General features: G+C 43.7%; 1 protein-coding gene and 1 long non-coding RNA gene across 5 annotated transcripts in view; one reads left to right on the top strand and one right to left on the bottom strand.

Annotated features, from left to right (window-relative positions):
- The window catches only part of USP32 (ubiquitin specific peptidase 32), a 54225-nt gene extending 50067 nt beyond the window's left edge, over positions 1-4158 (bottom strand). For all 4 annotated transcript variants that reach the window (XM_030462240.1, XM_030462241.1, XM_030462243.1 and 1 more), the window contains exon 1: positions 4005-4158. In XM_030462240.1, the coding sequence (XP_030318100.1) occupies positions 4005-4062 (58 nt within the window). In that variant the 5' untranslated portion in view covers positions 4063-4158. The remainder of the gene's footprint in view (positions 1-4004) is intronic.
- Positions 4159-4415: 257 nt separating this feature from the next.
- LOC115599369 lies at positions 4416-15711 on the top strand. The gene is made up of 3 exons (XR_003988356.1): positions 4416-4949; positions 10464-11691; positions 15522-15711. It is a non-coding gene; the product is annotated as an uncharacterized LOC115599369 (long non-coding RNA).
- The last annotated feature ends 940 nt before the right edge of the window (positions 15712-16651 follow it).

Raw genomic sequence — 16651 nt, 5'->3', positions numbered from 1 at the left:
GGCTTTGACAGGCTTGTTATTCTCCAACGGGTAGCACCTCTGAGATACACAAACAGGGAAGAAAACCATCTTCAAAAATTACTATTTCATGACCTCCCCAGAGGGAAATACTGTGAAATTGATACACCTGCAAGTTTTGCCTCAGTATTAGCTGGCGTTTTGATTTCATGCACAATTTTGACTGGCAGCACTATTTTTATTTCCTTTCTGCTCTTTTTACTCAGAAATCTCTGTGTGCAAAACAAAGCACAATGAAATGGGTCTATCAGCAGCACTCATTTCTCCACACAGCACACTCACTGACCACACTGACATTTGGCACTTCCCTTTTCTTCCATCCCAGCATATAAGCAACTAAAATTTTACCTTGCTTTAAGCAGAAAGAAAACCCCACCTTCCCCTCTGGCACAAATTTGACAGATTTGATTATTCACTGACACTTCTTTTGTTTCAGTGGTTACCTGACTGAATATTTAACATACATAAACTGAAAATGGCCTGAGCATGACCTGCTCTAAGCAGCATTCACAGAAACTTTGACTATAGATTGTATAATTTCAGATTTCAAGTACCTGCATAAATTTATCCTCAGTCTGCAATTATATTTTAAAAGTTACATAAAACAAGGATGTTAACAGTCACTGGAAAACAGTCCCTCAGAATGGGAAATAAATTGGCCACCAATACCATGTAGCTCTCTATTTCCTGGGGAATCTTAATTAAAATATTCTGTACACAAAACAGCACAGTGCAGGAGCTGCTGTGCTGGGGTTAAGATAACAGTAATAGAAAGTTCTTTATTAAAAATTTTATTGGCCCAAACCCAGCCCTTTTAGGAACTGGGTGTCAAGGCTGCCAGCAGAACAAGCAAAAGATAAGGCAGGCTTTAGAGTGCTGGCTCCTTGGCATGAGGCAAGGTTTAACACTGGGCAATCCTCAGGAAGAACAAGCAGCCTGACTGCCTGATGAAGAGGAGGGTAGCAGAGGAGTCAGGAATCCCAGGCACACGTTGGGACACCAAAACACAGAGGGAGACTGAGCTAAGGGAGCCTGCCTGACTTTTGGCACTGCCCTAGGAAGAAAATTACTGCTCTTGGAGCTTAAGGCTAAGGAAAAAAAAACAAAAAAAAAACAAAACCCAAAAGAATTTAAGAGCAACATTATCATTTTATGCCATAACAATCTCAGTTTGATAAAATAACCAATAAGCTCATGGAATGAAGCACATGTTTTACTTCACTTACAATGACCTTTCCTATAATGTCCATGAATTTCACCTCCTCACAGAGAAGTCATCCTCAGGAGGTCTGCGTGGTGAGGAAGAGCTCTCACCAGAACCCATCCCTTTTCCACAGCAAGAGGCAAAGTAGTGCCTCTGGCTACTATAAATAAGATAACCATAATGTGGCAATATTCATAACAACAGAAGAGAGAGAGGCCTGAAATAGCATCCCTTGCTTTTCACTCCCAAACTACACAACCAGACTGGATTTTACAGGGCCAGGAGGATAAAAGGGAGAGCAACAAGGCACAGAAGAGTGGACACAAAACAACTTCATCGTGTCCATCCACATGGCCACATCATCCACAGTGCAGCCTGTGCCAGTGAGCATAAAAAAATTAAACTGCAGTACTATCTCATGTCCAAGGGTGAAAAAGGCCATTAACACTGGACTGCTCTCACATTTTCACCCCTCTGAACAGAAGTTACATTTTAGCTACAGCTATTTATATTGTGAGCCTTTAACCACAAAAACTCTCCTCACCCTCACAACCTTTGCTTACTCCCAAAATGAAATTGCAGTAAATAAAATCACAGCCATTCACAGCTGAAAAGCCAGCCCTATTTTGCTGAAGCTTACAGAACCAGCAGCACCCATTGCATTTCTCCAGATATTCTGAGCTGACATTGAAATTAGTGCCTCAAAAATATGATCACAACACTCTGAATGATTACTACTTCTACATTAATAGTTAACTACTTACTACTGACTGTAACCACTCCATAGAAAGAACTGACAGCTTAAGAACTTGTACAGTATAAAACTTGATTGTAATTTACTGACCAGGACACAATGTCAGAGAAAGCAAAACTAATTGAGCATAAATATACTTTGCTTTCTCTTTTTAATGTTTATCCATTAGTGCTGCTTGCATCCACAGAAAAGCCACAAGGACCAGCACAGTTCTGTGCAAGTAAGAATGGCCTAACAAACAGTGTTTTGACAACTATCCTGTTTTATACATACAATGGTTCACTGGCTAAGTAAACAACATAGTTATTTAGCAAAACACCAATTTATAGTAGAGAGCTTAAAACAACCTTTCTGTTCTCCCACAGAAAAACAGTGTTAAATGCCTCATGCAGATAAAATAACATCAAAGAAAAATATTATTTACTGTACAAGAAATAATTTTAAATAACTTCTAAAAAATCAAACTTATTTCTCTGTCACGTAAGCTTCAAATTATGAAACATCCAAATCAACTTCCTGGTTCTGAAGCAGTATATGAGTTTAAATCTAAATTTAAAATGCAAAACAGTTGGTTTTTCCTATTTATGAACTTCAGAATATACATCTTGACCAAATGAACATATTTTTCACCAAGAAGCTAATTTCAAAGGCTTCTTGTTATACTCAAATTCAAACTTCTACCAAGCTACATTTGACTCTAGCTCCTCTAAAAACACATACACCGCTTTCACTAAAAGCAGAATTCTTCAAGGCTCTTAGGTTTAAAATTAGTAATGAAAGTGAGTTTGTTTGAAACATATTTGTTCCTTCTGCTTGACAGTATGTTGCTCCATCTCCTATGTGACATCTCATCTTTCAGTGACTCCACTGTAGAAAAAAAAATTCAGCAGAGATCCCATTGCACATAAATTTGTTTCTCCTTCAATTAACACTCAATGCCTCCTCACAGTTTCCCCTTACCAGTCATTACAAGCTTCTCAGGTGTAAGCAGAAATAAAAAAGGCAGCCACGTATTGGTTGGAGCTTATGAATCTCATCCATGCTTCAAGGGTCAAACAGGTGAACTGCTTGAACTATCTCTACTACAACACATGAATCCACAATTATGAAAAACTATCTCCCCTGCAAACCATTTACAGTCGAAAATTACTGTCCCTCTTTGTCCTTGGACTTGGATATCAGGTCCAGAGCAAGGTAGCTGACAGGGTGCAGCTTGCCTGTCGCCTTGGAGCCCTGCAGCTGCAAGCATTTTCGCTTGTTTATGTTTTGCCTTGGCTAGTTCCTCTTTAAATTCTCCACGAGAAATCTAGAAACGGGCTAAAGCAGCGACACAGACACATTAAACCAAGGAAGCTACGTTCCTCTTCCATCCTAGCGATGGAGATGCTTGTTCCCTATCACAAGCAAACATGAGGAGCCGGCGGGGACGGGAGAGCCGGGAGCTGCGGGGCAGCGCGGGGCGAGGAGCGGGGTCCTGTCACAGCAGCATCTTCCCAACGCTGTTTTCCAGGAGAACCGGCAAAGGAGCGAGAAGGCAAAGGCGAGGCCGAGGGCCGGGAGGGTCTGGCGGTACCACCAGCCCTGCGGCTGCCCCTGGCCCGGGCTGAGCGGCGGGACGGCCCCGCTGAGGGCTACCGGCCCCCGGTGCCATGGGGGGGGAGGCGGCGGGGAGAGGAGATGCCCCCCGCAGGCCCCATTATTGAGGGAGGGGAGAGAAATAAATCAATAAACACGGGAAGGAGGGGAGAAGGGGGGAGGAAGAAGAGGAAGGGGGCGGGGAAGGAGCCTGAGGTAGAGAAACGGCGCAAGTGCCTCCGCGCCGGGGTCTGTCATGGTGGTGCGCGGAGCCGCCAGACACCGCCCGTTGACAGGAGCAGCGCGGGGGCCTCCCCTCCCGCCTCACACCCCCACCCCGCCCCGCAGGCCCTCGGCGCTCCGCTCCCCACCCCCCCCCACCCACACCTTCCCTTCCTTCCCTTCCACCACCACCCCACACACACACACACACACACAACTCCACCCTTTTACCTCTTCGCAGGGCCTCGTCGTAGCTGAGGAAGCCGATGCGGGACTCCTTAGCGCCCATGATGCCGCTCAGTCCATGGCCTCCCCCGCCGGCCGGCTGGGCGCCGCGGAGCCCGGGCTGTGCCTGTGGCGACTGCGGGGGAGCAGCAGAGGGCGGGAGGGGGGGGCTGGGGGTGGGGGGGGGGCGGGGCGGGCAGCGCCGGACGGGGGGAGGAGGCGGCCGCGCGCCCTCCCCGCCGCCGCCTCCATGGCGGGGTCACGTGAAGCGGCCCGCCCAGCCCGCCACGTCACGTGATACGGGGGAGGGGGGAGGAAAAGAGGGAAGGAGGGGCTGTTCCCCTGGTGCGCGCTCCCCCCCCCCCCCCCCTCGGCTCCTCCCTCCTTAACGGAGTCGGGGGGGCTTTGGGGGGGTGTGGGAAGGTTGGGGGAAGAGCGCCCCGCGTCACGTGACGCCACCTCACCCCTCCTCCTCCTTTCCCGCCCAGCTGCCCGCGCGCGCAGCTCGGTCGCTTCTCCCCTCAGGAGGAGCCCGGGATGAGGGGGGGGGGGGGGAAGCGGCTGACGGGATCCCCCCAGGATCCTGCCTCTCCCTGGGGAAAAGGGACAACGGCAATGCCCCAGAGAGGCGTCTCGGGGTGCCCCCCCGGTCTCCCCCGAGGTTAGAGCTCTGCCCTCAGCGCTTCGCAGTCTGGGAGTTGAGAACTGTCAGCGCTTTCCCCTCAGGTGGGCACGGGAGAGGTGAGAACGGGAGAAATGGCCTCTACCCCCCCTCCGGCAGCCCGCTGCGTCTGTAGGCTCTGCCTGAGCCTCTCAACCCCCCTCATACCTCCCAGAGGATCGGGGCTTTCCTCAGAAAGTCCTCTAAGGAGAAGTACGGAGTGACAGGAGGAAGTTCCGGTGCCATTAAAATGTCCTTTCGGTGCCTGGAACAGAAACACGGACTGAATGGTAAAAGGGTCAGAAATACCTCTGGCCTTTGCTGTTTCTTTAGCATGTTTGCTTTTAGTATTCAGCCCAATGCTTATAGACAAAGGGGAGGATTTCCCAAATGGCTTTGTTACAACATTAAGCCTGGTAACATAGCCTGAGTCACTCCCGAGCAGAAAATAGGGAGTTTGAAAGAAAACATTGATTTCCAGCAGCAGCTCGTTCCAGGGATTGTTTCTGCACAGAAACAAGGCCTGTGAAAACAGCAAGTCCCAAGTCACTGCCCTCAGTTACGGTGCTGTACAGAATAATCCTACCACATCAGAGCCAGAGAAAGGTCAAGCTGAAGTTACTCTCACGCTGATGTAAGTTCATGATTAGGTATTTTTATAGCAAACATTCCAAACAAATTTCATATCTGATATGCAAAGCCAGGAATGCTGCTTACAGAGAAGCTGCTAGCTTGAAGGCCAAATTTCTCCTCATGTAACACCACTGAAGTGCAAAGACACTACAGATTAATTAAGCTTTTTAAATCCTCCTTATATTTTTTGTTCTACCATCATCTGAATTTTATTCACAGAGGACCTCTTGCCTCTCTGGAATATAGACTATAGGGGTGAGGATGGAGCTTAATTGCTTTTTAAAAGCACAAATGAAATTGTTGGGCACATACTTGACCCACCAGCCACTTGTTAGACACATTTTAAAGAGGATATAAACTCCCTTATATAATCTTAATCCTATGCTACGCTTAGATAGCTCTCCTCTAATACAGCCCCTCACCCAAGCAGCTTTCAACTTAGGTATAGTATAAACTCTTTAAAATATTTGAGAGACAAATTCAACAAACATGGCAACGTGTCAATCAAAAGCTTAAGTTGCCAATATTGGAAACAGCTGGAGAAGTTGGTTTTATCTTGTGACTAAATGAAGTATTCCAGCCCCTAAGGATGTCATTCCTTGTGTCACGCTCTGTTTGTGGCCAATTGGTTTTTTAAAGTATTAATTCATAGCTGAGGAAACATGGTTTAATTCCTGGCTTTGCTGTGGTATTCCAGTGTGACCTCCTGTCTAGTAATAACCTTTTCATGTTTTGGTTGCTCCTCTGAATTACCAAGATAAAGATACAGAGAGTCCCGTTTCATTTGGAACAAGCTGCACTGGCAGAAAGCCAGACCCAAACTGGCAGAGCCCTTACAGACAGCAATTAGAGCAGGAAGCAACTACAATGGTGTTGTGAGACAGCTCCACACCATTTTCTTCTAGTTTTCACCCCAATTTCACCATGGCTATTTATCCTCACCTCACCTTTTGCATCTACTCAAGTTCCACACAGCAACGTGGATGAATTACTGCCCTCCTTTTCTGTGTATTTACAGAAGCCCATCTATCTCTTTTTCAGCTTTCAAAACAACTTGACAAATTAAGCTGTTCTAGTTGCCCCTCTCTCAAGAACATAATTCCAACAACTCTTAGCAGACTCCATCCATGCCAGCTTCAGGTCACTTCTTCAAGTAAAGATAACCATTAAATTTTCAGCTGAGGCCTCAAAAGCATTTTGTAAACCCATTCCATTTTTACCTGCTACCTCTTGACAGAACCTAAATTGTTGCATGCACAAACCCTGCTCTCAGGCAGCAGAGCTTATTAGTCTCTATTGGATTATTATTGACAAGTGGCTTACCTGCACAGTCATAAAAAATGTATAAAAATTATAATAATAGATCAGATCCTGCCACCATCCTAGCTTAAGGTACAGTCACAAACAGATAACTTGGTACTTGATGCCAATGAGGAAGCAGAAACCTCTAGTGAGGAGTCCCTTTCTCTGGAGGAAGGAAAATAAATTGGAATTATGGTTAATAATGATAGTTAACAATTCATATTTTTAAAAATCCTCATCCCAAAAATGGTTTAAAATATGAATTACATTAAAGCTCGCTGCTTGTCACAGCTAGCCAAGTTTTTAGGCTTCTGCTGCTTTTTTTTGTGTGACATTTAAAAAAAATTCAAACTGAAGTAACATCTCTTTTACGTCCCAGAAATTCAAATGATATCTGAAAAAAAAGCAGTTGAGTTCTTCTGGAAGAGTATTTTAAAATAATTTGCTTGATCCATCGTACATATCATGGCTTGCACCAAATTTAATAACAAAGATACTCTAGATTGGAAAATCAGAGTGGAGGCTTCTGATGGCAGTGACTTTGTTCAGATTAAATTAAACGTGTTCTCTAAGGCATTGAAATAGGGACCTAGAGATAGGACACTGTATGCTAACCAGGGATCAGACCTGGCAGTGAGTTTTTAATGAAACCTTGTTGGGAAGCATAAGATTATAGATGTTGCTCCTATTTAAAATGTTATGTCAAAGGTAAATCAATTTAAGATACAGTGAATTTAGACTTGTATTTGATGAACTGAGCTCCACTCTTCTGGTGGAAGTGTTCTGTAAGTGCAGAGGTAACTGGCCACGTGTCCTGATCACTGTCATTTAATTATTTGCTAATCAGAAAGTAATTCACAAGCACTTAGCAAATATCTTTAAGTGTCTTTGCATCATTGTCAAGTGTCTGTGGAAAAAACAGACATTTACTGCTGCAGAGAAGCTGCAGGAGGTTTGCAGCAACCTTGCCTTCTTGGCAGAGCAGGGATCAGTCACCAGGAGGGTGGCTGGCAGTCCACATGGCCACCAGGGAAAGGGAAGAAATCACACAGGTTATTTGCTAAGTAAAAGGTGGAAGGAGTTGCATAGAAAAGGCCTGAAGTCAGCAGAGATAAACCCAGTAATTGTGAAACCATTGCAGTGAATCAGAAGCAATTCTGAGAAGAGCAGTGCAAATCCTTGGGATTTCCTGAGTGAAAATTCACTAAAAACAGGAACCAACAATACAGTTTCTAGGCCCAGTGTATAGAAACCGATGGCCCAACAGATAAAAACACAGTATCAGGAGGGTATGAGAATTTGACAGGTTAATAGGAAACCTCATGTCAAAGGCCAAGATCAGACAGAGCAGAAGATCTCAAATCTCCGTAGGCAGGAAGGGGAAGTCCACCCCAGGCATTTAAACTTGAAAGAACATGGGAGTTTTTCTGGGTTGTTTTTGGGTTTTTTTTTTTAAGGAAAAAGCCAAACCTAAAGAAAATCACAGTCAGTGTAGAAATCTTTTCTCAGATGCCCACAGAGAAGGAACACAAGGATTTGTGGTTAGTGGATGCTGGTCAGACAAGTCCTACTCATTGTAGTTGGATTTACTCTTCCAAGACATTTATGTGCTTTTGAAGTGTAGATCCCAATTCTCCAGCACAGGCACAGCTAACAGAATTATCCTCACTTCACAGTCTGGAAAGAAACTGGGTAAAGGACTGCAGGAGCTGATTAGCATCTGTAATTTACATTTATTGCCACCAGTGAGCCCTGAGACACACTGTACCAGGCACTCCACAAACATGAGACAACTTTCACCCCTTGCTGCTCCACAGCCAGTGCTGAGCAGAGAGCAGTGAAGCACATCTCAAATATTTGAAAAGAGCAGAAGGTGGGAGAGATATCAGGGCACAAGTTGGTTCACTGCAGGCCTGCAGTGTTCATAGCTAAATGGTTTCCTATCTTTCTGAGCATAATGAGCTGATGAATGAGAAAAACACCTCAAGTTGTTTTCTGCCAGTCTAATTCTGCTGTTATCAGAGGGAGAGGGGGAAATACAAAAGACTTCCTCAAAGAACAACAGAACTACATATGCAAATAGCAACTTTTATCACATCCCACATTTTCTAGGAAACAAGTGGTTCAGTATAGTAGTCAGAGGATGACATTCACTAGAGTTATATGAACCAGGGGAAAAAAAAATCCAACATATTCTTACCAGGTCCCTCCTATGTCACATTGTTACCATATAAACTGTACTCCCACAGTGCTGTCAGCATGAACTTTGTAGCAGAACGTTGCAGGGGAAAAGGCAATGGCTTTTTTGGTCAAAGCTGAATTGAAAAAATAAAAAAAAAAAGAAAAGAAAAGAAATTATAAAATAGTGTTACATTTACAGAATTCTGTTTTAATAAATTAATTGTAGATAGCAGCAGCAGATAAAAAGTGAGTCCTAACATTATCTTTCCCAGGAAGCCCCACCCTATCTTTAATAAATGCTGTGTTTCTTTTTTAACCACAAATATTCAATCAGGATTTCTGCAAACCCAGTAATCACCCCTCTTGTTGAAGAAACCTATTAATGAGCAAAGTGCTCACCAGGGCTGCAGTGTGGTGTAAGCCAGGGGACTCTCAGCCAATTTGGATTTTCAAGCAGTTGCCCTTCCCCACCCACCCTGAAACCTCTGCTGTGACAGCCAGGCTTTCTGTGACACCCGTGGCTGGCAATTGTCCCCTGCTACTTCCCAGCAGCAGACACTTCAAACCTTCCTCTTTCCTGATGAGCCAACCCCATGGTAAGCAGGGTGGGGAGACAGGAGAGAACAATGTGTCCCTCTGCCCCATCAGGGAGGTGACAGCTACTGCTACACAGGCAACAGTGACAGGAGAGCTACAGTGCAGTCCCCCACACAGCAAGCAGTGTACCTGTAGATCAGGTTGTAGCAGATCTGGGAAGAGGTGTTAGGACAGCAGTTCCCAGTCCTCTGCAGCAAAAGACAGCAAGGGAAGTGGAAGCATCCCACAGGCTTTATTTGGGCTGTGGGTTACCTCTGTTTAATTATGTCACCCCTTTATAAGAGAATTAATTAACATTTTTGCTGAGCCACTTCCCTGTGGATTTTTTTTGTTCAGGGAGTTTGTGACAGCTTTAAAGCCACTCAGGGTTGCTGCTCATATTACTGCTCAATACATAATTTCAGCTCTGTTATTAATAGCATGATCTACACAACCAGAGAAAATGAGGTGCATCACCCGCAGTCTCAGCTATTTTAAGATTTGTAAGTGATCCCCCAACTTTTACTGCAGTTGCCTTTGAAACACACAGCAGAAAACACCATAAAGCACCCTCCACTCCTGGTGTCCTCTTCCGTCTGCATGGAAGGGTGACACAGTCACACTCGAGGCCCACAAAGAACAGTAAAAATCCATTTTTTCCTGGTGTAGTTTGCTGACATTTTTCCAAGCCAGAAGTAACAAGGTGCAACAACCAATGAAAGTCACAAGGTAGCTGTAATCCAGTAGGAATTTTTTAAAATATCACATCCTTCCTGATTTTCTATCAACCTGTTTGATAGAAAGCGTGATAGAATTAATCAGCCTGCTGGAGTGAATGCTAAAGGAACAGATGAGCTTTGGCAAGGCTGTTGCTAGCACTGAAAAAAAAAAAAGAACTGTGTAAAAAAAAAAAATACAGAACTAAATCCAGAAGCATGTCATTCAATAAGACAGACATGCTATGATTTATCAGCATAACAATGATTGATGGGAATGCAGATCTCCCATCCCAAAGTGTTGTCACTGTGTAAATTAAGAGTAGTATCTGTCATCAAGAAACAATGGAAAAAGAAATGTGTTTGATAAAAGCAACTCTGTACTCTCTCATGTAGACAGAAACCACTGTGTCGTTGGAATGGAAGCAAAGGATTCCTCTGCAGTTCCATCCTCAGCAGCAAAGAAAAAAAAATGTTGTGACAAGAGGAAGTGCAAATAATTAATAACAGCAGATCAAAAGAAAGGAGTGTCTTTGCAAGAAGTGACTAATGATTACTCAGTTTCAGACAAGTCCAAATTGCATTGTAGCAAGAGGACACTTGGATTGCCCCCAGAGTGCAACAGCAAACCCGAGGCTCAGCAGGCAGCAGCTTACCACTGTGGCACAACAGGGCAGCTTTCCCTTTCAAAGAGAGAGCTGCTTTCTTCTCAGCTCAACAGCTGCTCCACACAGGGTCTCCAACATCTTTGCTGTTTGATTGTTGTATATAGAAAAAGCAAGAGCAAAGCATAAAACATGTAAGGACTCCATGGAACATTTTGCCAGCAGCTGACACAATGGAAAGCACATCTCAGAGCAGCAGGACAGCAGAGGAAAACAAAAACTATGAAGCCAGCACCATCGTGTCATTTGGCACATCCTTGCACTTCCCTTGATTCTGTTTCAGATCTTGGAAGGGAAAGCCAAAGCATCTTATTTGCTTAATTAAGGCTTCACATGTTTCAAACACTGAACAAAGGACATCCCCAAATAGAGGAACCTGCCAGCCTTCCTGGCACTGCCAAGAGACTGATGTCTCAGTTCAACACTTTGACAACACAGATAGTGAAAGAACTCTGGACAATTACACACACAGATGTGTATGCACAAACTGATGGTGATCCAGAAGTTACACCTCCCTGCTTCAGGACACTCCAGACTCCCTACAGAGATTAAAAAAAAGACATGAAAATAACAGACCTGTATTTTATGCTGTGAAACAGCTAATGATAGTAATTAAAGATTTCAAAGTTCTTTTCCAAGCAGCATTATCTAAGTATCATGCCTGTAATCTGTCCAGAGACTCAATGAAGAACTGCTGATCAAGCCACCAAAACAACAAAAAAGGTCCAGTGGCTTGCCATCTGCTCCAACCACTACCTCACACCTCATTCCCCTGTATGCAGCAGTAAGCCACAACAGGATGCTGATGACCAGATTGTCTACCTGTCATTTCAGCTCAACACTCAGTGGCTGTTGATGTCAGCTCTCCAAACTAAACATGACAGATCACTGCTGGACAAATGGCTCCTTCAACTTTAGGGCTTGCCATTTTTGTGGATCAATTCTATCCATGCAGCCAGGTAAAGCCTTAAAAATTAACCCAAAATTTGCCCACTTACTACTATATTAAGTATTTGCATGTATTTTTAGTATACAAAACATACTGTCAAAGGATCCATAAAAGCCTTTGGCACTTGTTCTCCTTTTGGTTAGAAGCCCAGCAACTCCTAGAAGAGCATTTGGCCTGGCAGTTCCTTTCAGCTATTATAATAAAAATTAGGCTTGGAATATTGAGTGGGTTCTTGAGCATATTCTTAGCAATAGAAGATGAGTTCAGAGTAGCTGGAGGTTGCCAAATTGTTGCAGCTTTAAAAAGAAAATTGATATATTCAAGGAAGGGAGCAATTTAAAGTTGTTTCAAAGCACTTGGGCACCACACTGATGGGCAAGAGTTTCTCATTTCTCCTTCTCTTATCACTTCCCAGCTGTTTCTTCCACTTTCAGGTGTTTTCAATTTATCCTTCCCTTTTTACCCACACATTACCTAACAGCCATCTAGTTGAGTCTGCTGGTTTTAGTGAGGAGGTACCAGCTGTGCATCCCTGCAAGCTGGTGCACGTATGACCTTGAAATTTGCCATGTCACCAATCAGAAAATGCCTTTAAATGATGCTTCCTATCTCCCAGAATCTGCCAATTTTTAGCATTAGGTATATATAACTTTATAACATCCAAAGCCTTCTGCAAACAGTAGCCAGCTAATACCAATAAAAATCACTCTTCTCCCAGCCCATACCCTGATAATTGTAACAGTTCCTCCATTTACTGAAGCCAGCCTGGAGAGTTCTTTTTGCTTGCTCCTCTGCAGGATTATTAAATCAGAAGAATGAAGGTAGCTGTTATGTCACAGCTAGGAAACTGAAGGTCTGCAGATCACACGTTTCTCCCCAGTCTTCTAATTGCAAAATTGCATTTGAAGATTTAACACAACTCTCTCACCTCCCTGTTTTCAAGCTAGTAGCATAAAGAAATCAGACAAACCCCTGTTTTTTGCTAATCTACACAGCCTGCACAGTGCTTTAATTTCAAATAGGTGAAATACTGCTAATTACAAGCATATTCTCCCAGTCCTTGCAATCTTAGAGAGAGCTGTGTCAAACTAAACCAAATTATAGGTCAGAATGTTCCAATCTTTTCATCATTATCACTAATTCCCTTTGTGGTTTATGTGTGTGTCCCCCAACATGTGTCTTTCCAGATTCTTGGAGCCTCTGACTAGCACTGCTCAGCCACTCCATAATTATTCACCACACCAGATCCAACAAGAAGACATTTCACAGCATGCTTGTCTCACATGTTCTATAAACATTAGATACAATAGCAGCTAATGGAAAATTAAGATTTTTGAGGCAAGAATTTGGGTGGAATCAGATGACTAACAATTATTGCTCAAAGAAGAAAGAGGAGGGGTAAAAAAGGGACTCTTGAGAAGGACACGATGCCTTTTCTGAATGAGCACTAATCTAGAGCCTTGCTTGAATACTCCCACTTCTAGCTATGATGTAATTTCATATCAAATCTCAATTAAAATAGTGGGAATATTCCCAAAATAAGTTCCTCTTCCAGACCCCACACTTTTTGCCTTTGCCATCAGACCTATAAAAACTCAGCAGCACTTTGACCAGTGGTCTCCTGAGGTCCTAGCCTGGCACCTCAAGTCATTTGTGTCCTCACCATTCCCTGTGGTGATCCAAGACCTCTTTCCCTGCAGTTAGATTCCACCTTCTTAAGGCCAAGATGGCTTTGGAGCACCCAGCACAACAGGACTTCATCATCTAGAGCTGTGGCAGTGAATTATACAAGCAGTAAATAACAAAAAATACGATTTTCTTTTTCCTCTGCAGAATAACATTATGTAACTTATGCCTGCCATAAAGTAAACAGCATAAAATGCACCTCTTTGCATTCCAGTGAGTTGTGGAAGATCATAAAAGCACTTAATATATTATTTAAGCTAGTTAAGCTGGATAGCACAACTGCAGTAATTAGCAACAATTCTCCAAATCCCCATATGCCAGACAAAGGATCATGTTTAGCATTTTCAGGCTGGTAGGAGGGAATCAGAACATTGCAGAAATGAAATGGCACACACTCCTTTTTTTTTCCTTCTTTCTGCCTATCTCAGCAGAGCCTGTGTTTCATTACAGCTACCTCACTGGACTATCAATACAAGAGACTGAAACCCATTATGTAAAGAGGGCGGTTCATCTTTGGGTTGGTTATTTTAAGTATAACAGAGTGTTTTAAGAAAGGGAAAGGAAGCCATTTCTCTTGCCAGCTGCATTCTGTAGGCTGGAAGGGAATTTACCTTTTTAATAAAACAAACAAAAAATTATATATACCCCAAAAGTTGAAAAACTGGCAAATCCATTAACTCAAGTAAATGTTAAGTGTACATTTAAAAAATACTCCAAGCAGGAGCCACCCTTCTTGCAGAGAGGGTTGGGCAGAAGGCAGTGTGATGCAGGACACGGGTGTGGGGCTGGGAGAGAGGCAGGAAATGCAAGTGGAGATGTGCACAGCAAGGGCACCTCTGACAACAGAGGGATGAGACATCAATACCACCAGCAGACTGAACTTCATTACCCCTTGCAAGCCTGGCACACACCACTTGCCCAGAAGACAGCAGGCAGCCAGCCCAGTGGCACTACTGCACTGGGAACTGTGGCCAGCCTGGCACCCCTGTACAGAGACAAGTACCAGAGGCAGAGAGCAAAATCTTCTAAAGGAGAAAGGGAAAGCAGATACAAGTTTCAGGGAGCCTCTGCCATAAAGGCAGGCTTTGAAACTGAGGGTGCTGTGACTCAGAGAGGGGAGAGACCTGATGCAGACAGCCTCCTGGCTCTGAGCCTCCATTGCTCTGACCAGTTGTTATTTTCCATCCTCTTCGTAGGCACAGATACAAAAGGGCAGAAGTTTTTCCCTATTGAGCTGTCCAGAGAAAAGTCTGGGAGAACCCTTTCTTGTGACATCTTATTTCTTTATTGCAAAGAGAGGAAAATCCCTTTTTATTCCTCTACAGTTTTTTATTATTTCATGACTTTATTTTATTCTTCTCTATTGCAAAGAGAAAAAAAACCCTCACAGGAGAGGAGCTGTTTGCTGAGGAGGGCTTGCAGCATGCCCAGGGCAGAGCTGGGAACTTAGGGTACAGGGTGAACACAGAAGGAGATGTACATGCTCCTTGTTTTGTCTCACCAGCACAAAGCTGTGTGCAAGGGGGCTGGCACTTGTTCTCTGAAACACCAGGGGTTTTCCCAGGAGTTAATTTTCTTTATATCTAACTGAAAAAAAGCATCAGGTTCTGTACAGCCTCCCTGAAGGCATCCTGGTCTTGATGGGCATTTCTTTACCAGGTTGTCTCCCTCAGGCTGTTTTCTTCCATTTGGAGACTAGTTCTTAGTTGTCCTACCTCTCCCTTTTTTAATGTATTTTTTCTCCCTGCCTTTTCATGGTGGCTCCTGTTTGGCTTATACGTTCAGTGCCTCTCTCTGCACATCTTGCTAATCCCATGCAAGCCCTGCCACATTCCCCACTGCTGACCTTTTGACACAGGTCTACCAGTTTCATACTTTTCCAGGCTTTCTCTACTTGTTACTAAGATGGTGGGCAAATTCACTGGGGGGAGGGAAGTGAACAAGACATATCACTTATCACAGTTTGCATTACACCAAAATGAGTGAAATTATTTTCAACAGTAATTGATATCCAACTTGTTACAGATTTTATTTTATAAGAAGCAGCAGAGGGTTGGGCTTATTAACATCCCACTAACAATCCCCGTTTTAATTCACAGAGAGACCTAAAAACTTAATAAGATGGAAAGCTCTTAACTCTCCTGTTTCTCACAGGCTGCAAGATGCAAAGTATGGAGGAGGCTGATAATGTTCCTTCAGTTCCTGAGTGCTTCAGGCAGCTTAAAAGATATGACATGAGCAAACACCATTAAAAACATGAAGAGAAACATCTGCAGAACTGTTGGAATGTAAAATGATGTAGGAACACCTGAAGATCTGTCTGTTGACAGAGGGGCATCCAGCACAGGAGGTCAGTCACCAGGAGGTTTGGGCACTGTGGAAGGTTTGGCTAGAGGTGTCTGCCAGCTTCAGAGTACCTGGAACATCCCTGATTTGTAAGATGTGGATAAAAGAGATGCAGATGTATTTATGGCTTCTGCACACCTCTGGTCACAGATAATGTTTGGGTTCTTTAGCACATGAGTTCAACAAGTGATTAAATGAGCAACTCCAAACACCCAACAGGGACTCCAGTGGGGTATTAAGATGTCTCTAATAATGCCACATAGAAACAGTAACCAGGCTCGAATTCCCTTTCAGACCTCTTCCCTTGCCACAAGACTTATTAACTTAACCTGTCTTTATTGGCATCCAGCTGCAGGGAGAAGACAGGTTTCTAGTTGGCTATGAAAGTTTTCATCATCCTTAAGCACCAGGAAAGGAATTTCCAGATCCAATTAGCAAAGCCTCCACCCCTACAGTCTGAGCAGTTGCACTGAGCATCATTAATCACACCATCAAATGAAGCCTTCACCACCCTCCTGGTAGGAACAAGTTACTGAAAAACATTCTTCATCACAATTCCTATTTAGTTTGATAATGATGTTTGGTTTTTTTGTTTAACTAAACCACTTGCCCGTGCAGTTGGTTTAAGTACAATGTAAAATACCTGTGTATTTATCTGCATTTATCAGCTCTCCTTCCCTGTGACCTGCCAGTAAATAAATATTGCATCAGATGCTTGTGCATATTATAAGCAACCTGACTCATCACATCCCACGTGGTATTCATGCTAAATCTGCCTGAAACAGCAAATAAAGAGCAGCATAAACAGAGCATCTTCACAACTGTTTCCTTTTTGGCAAGATGCCTACTCTTGCACTGAAAGAGCTGCTGTACTAGGGAAGTTTGTTAATGTTTGCACTTGCACAGCTCCTGGAAGACTAAGATACTCAAATAGCAGA

Source organism: Calypte anna, chromosome 19, assembly GCF_003957555.1.
Source record: "Calypte anna isolate BGI_N300 chromosome 19, bCalAnn1_v1.p, whole genome shotgun sequence".
NCBI classification, from domain to species: Eukaryota; Metazoa; Chordata; class Aves; order Apodiformes; family Trochilidae; genus Calypte; species Calypte anna.
This window is presented reverse-complemented; position numbering and strand designations above follow the sequence as displayed.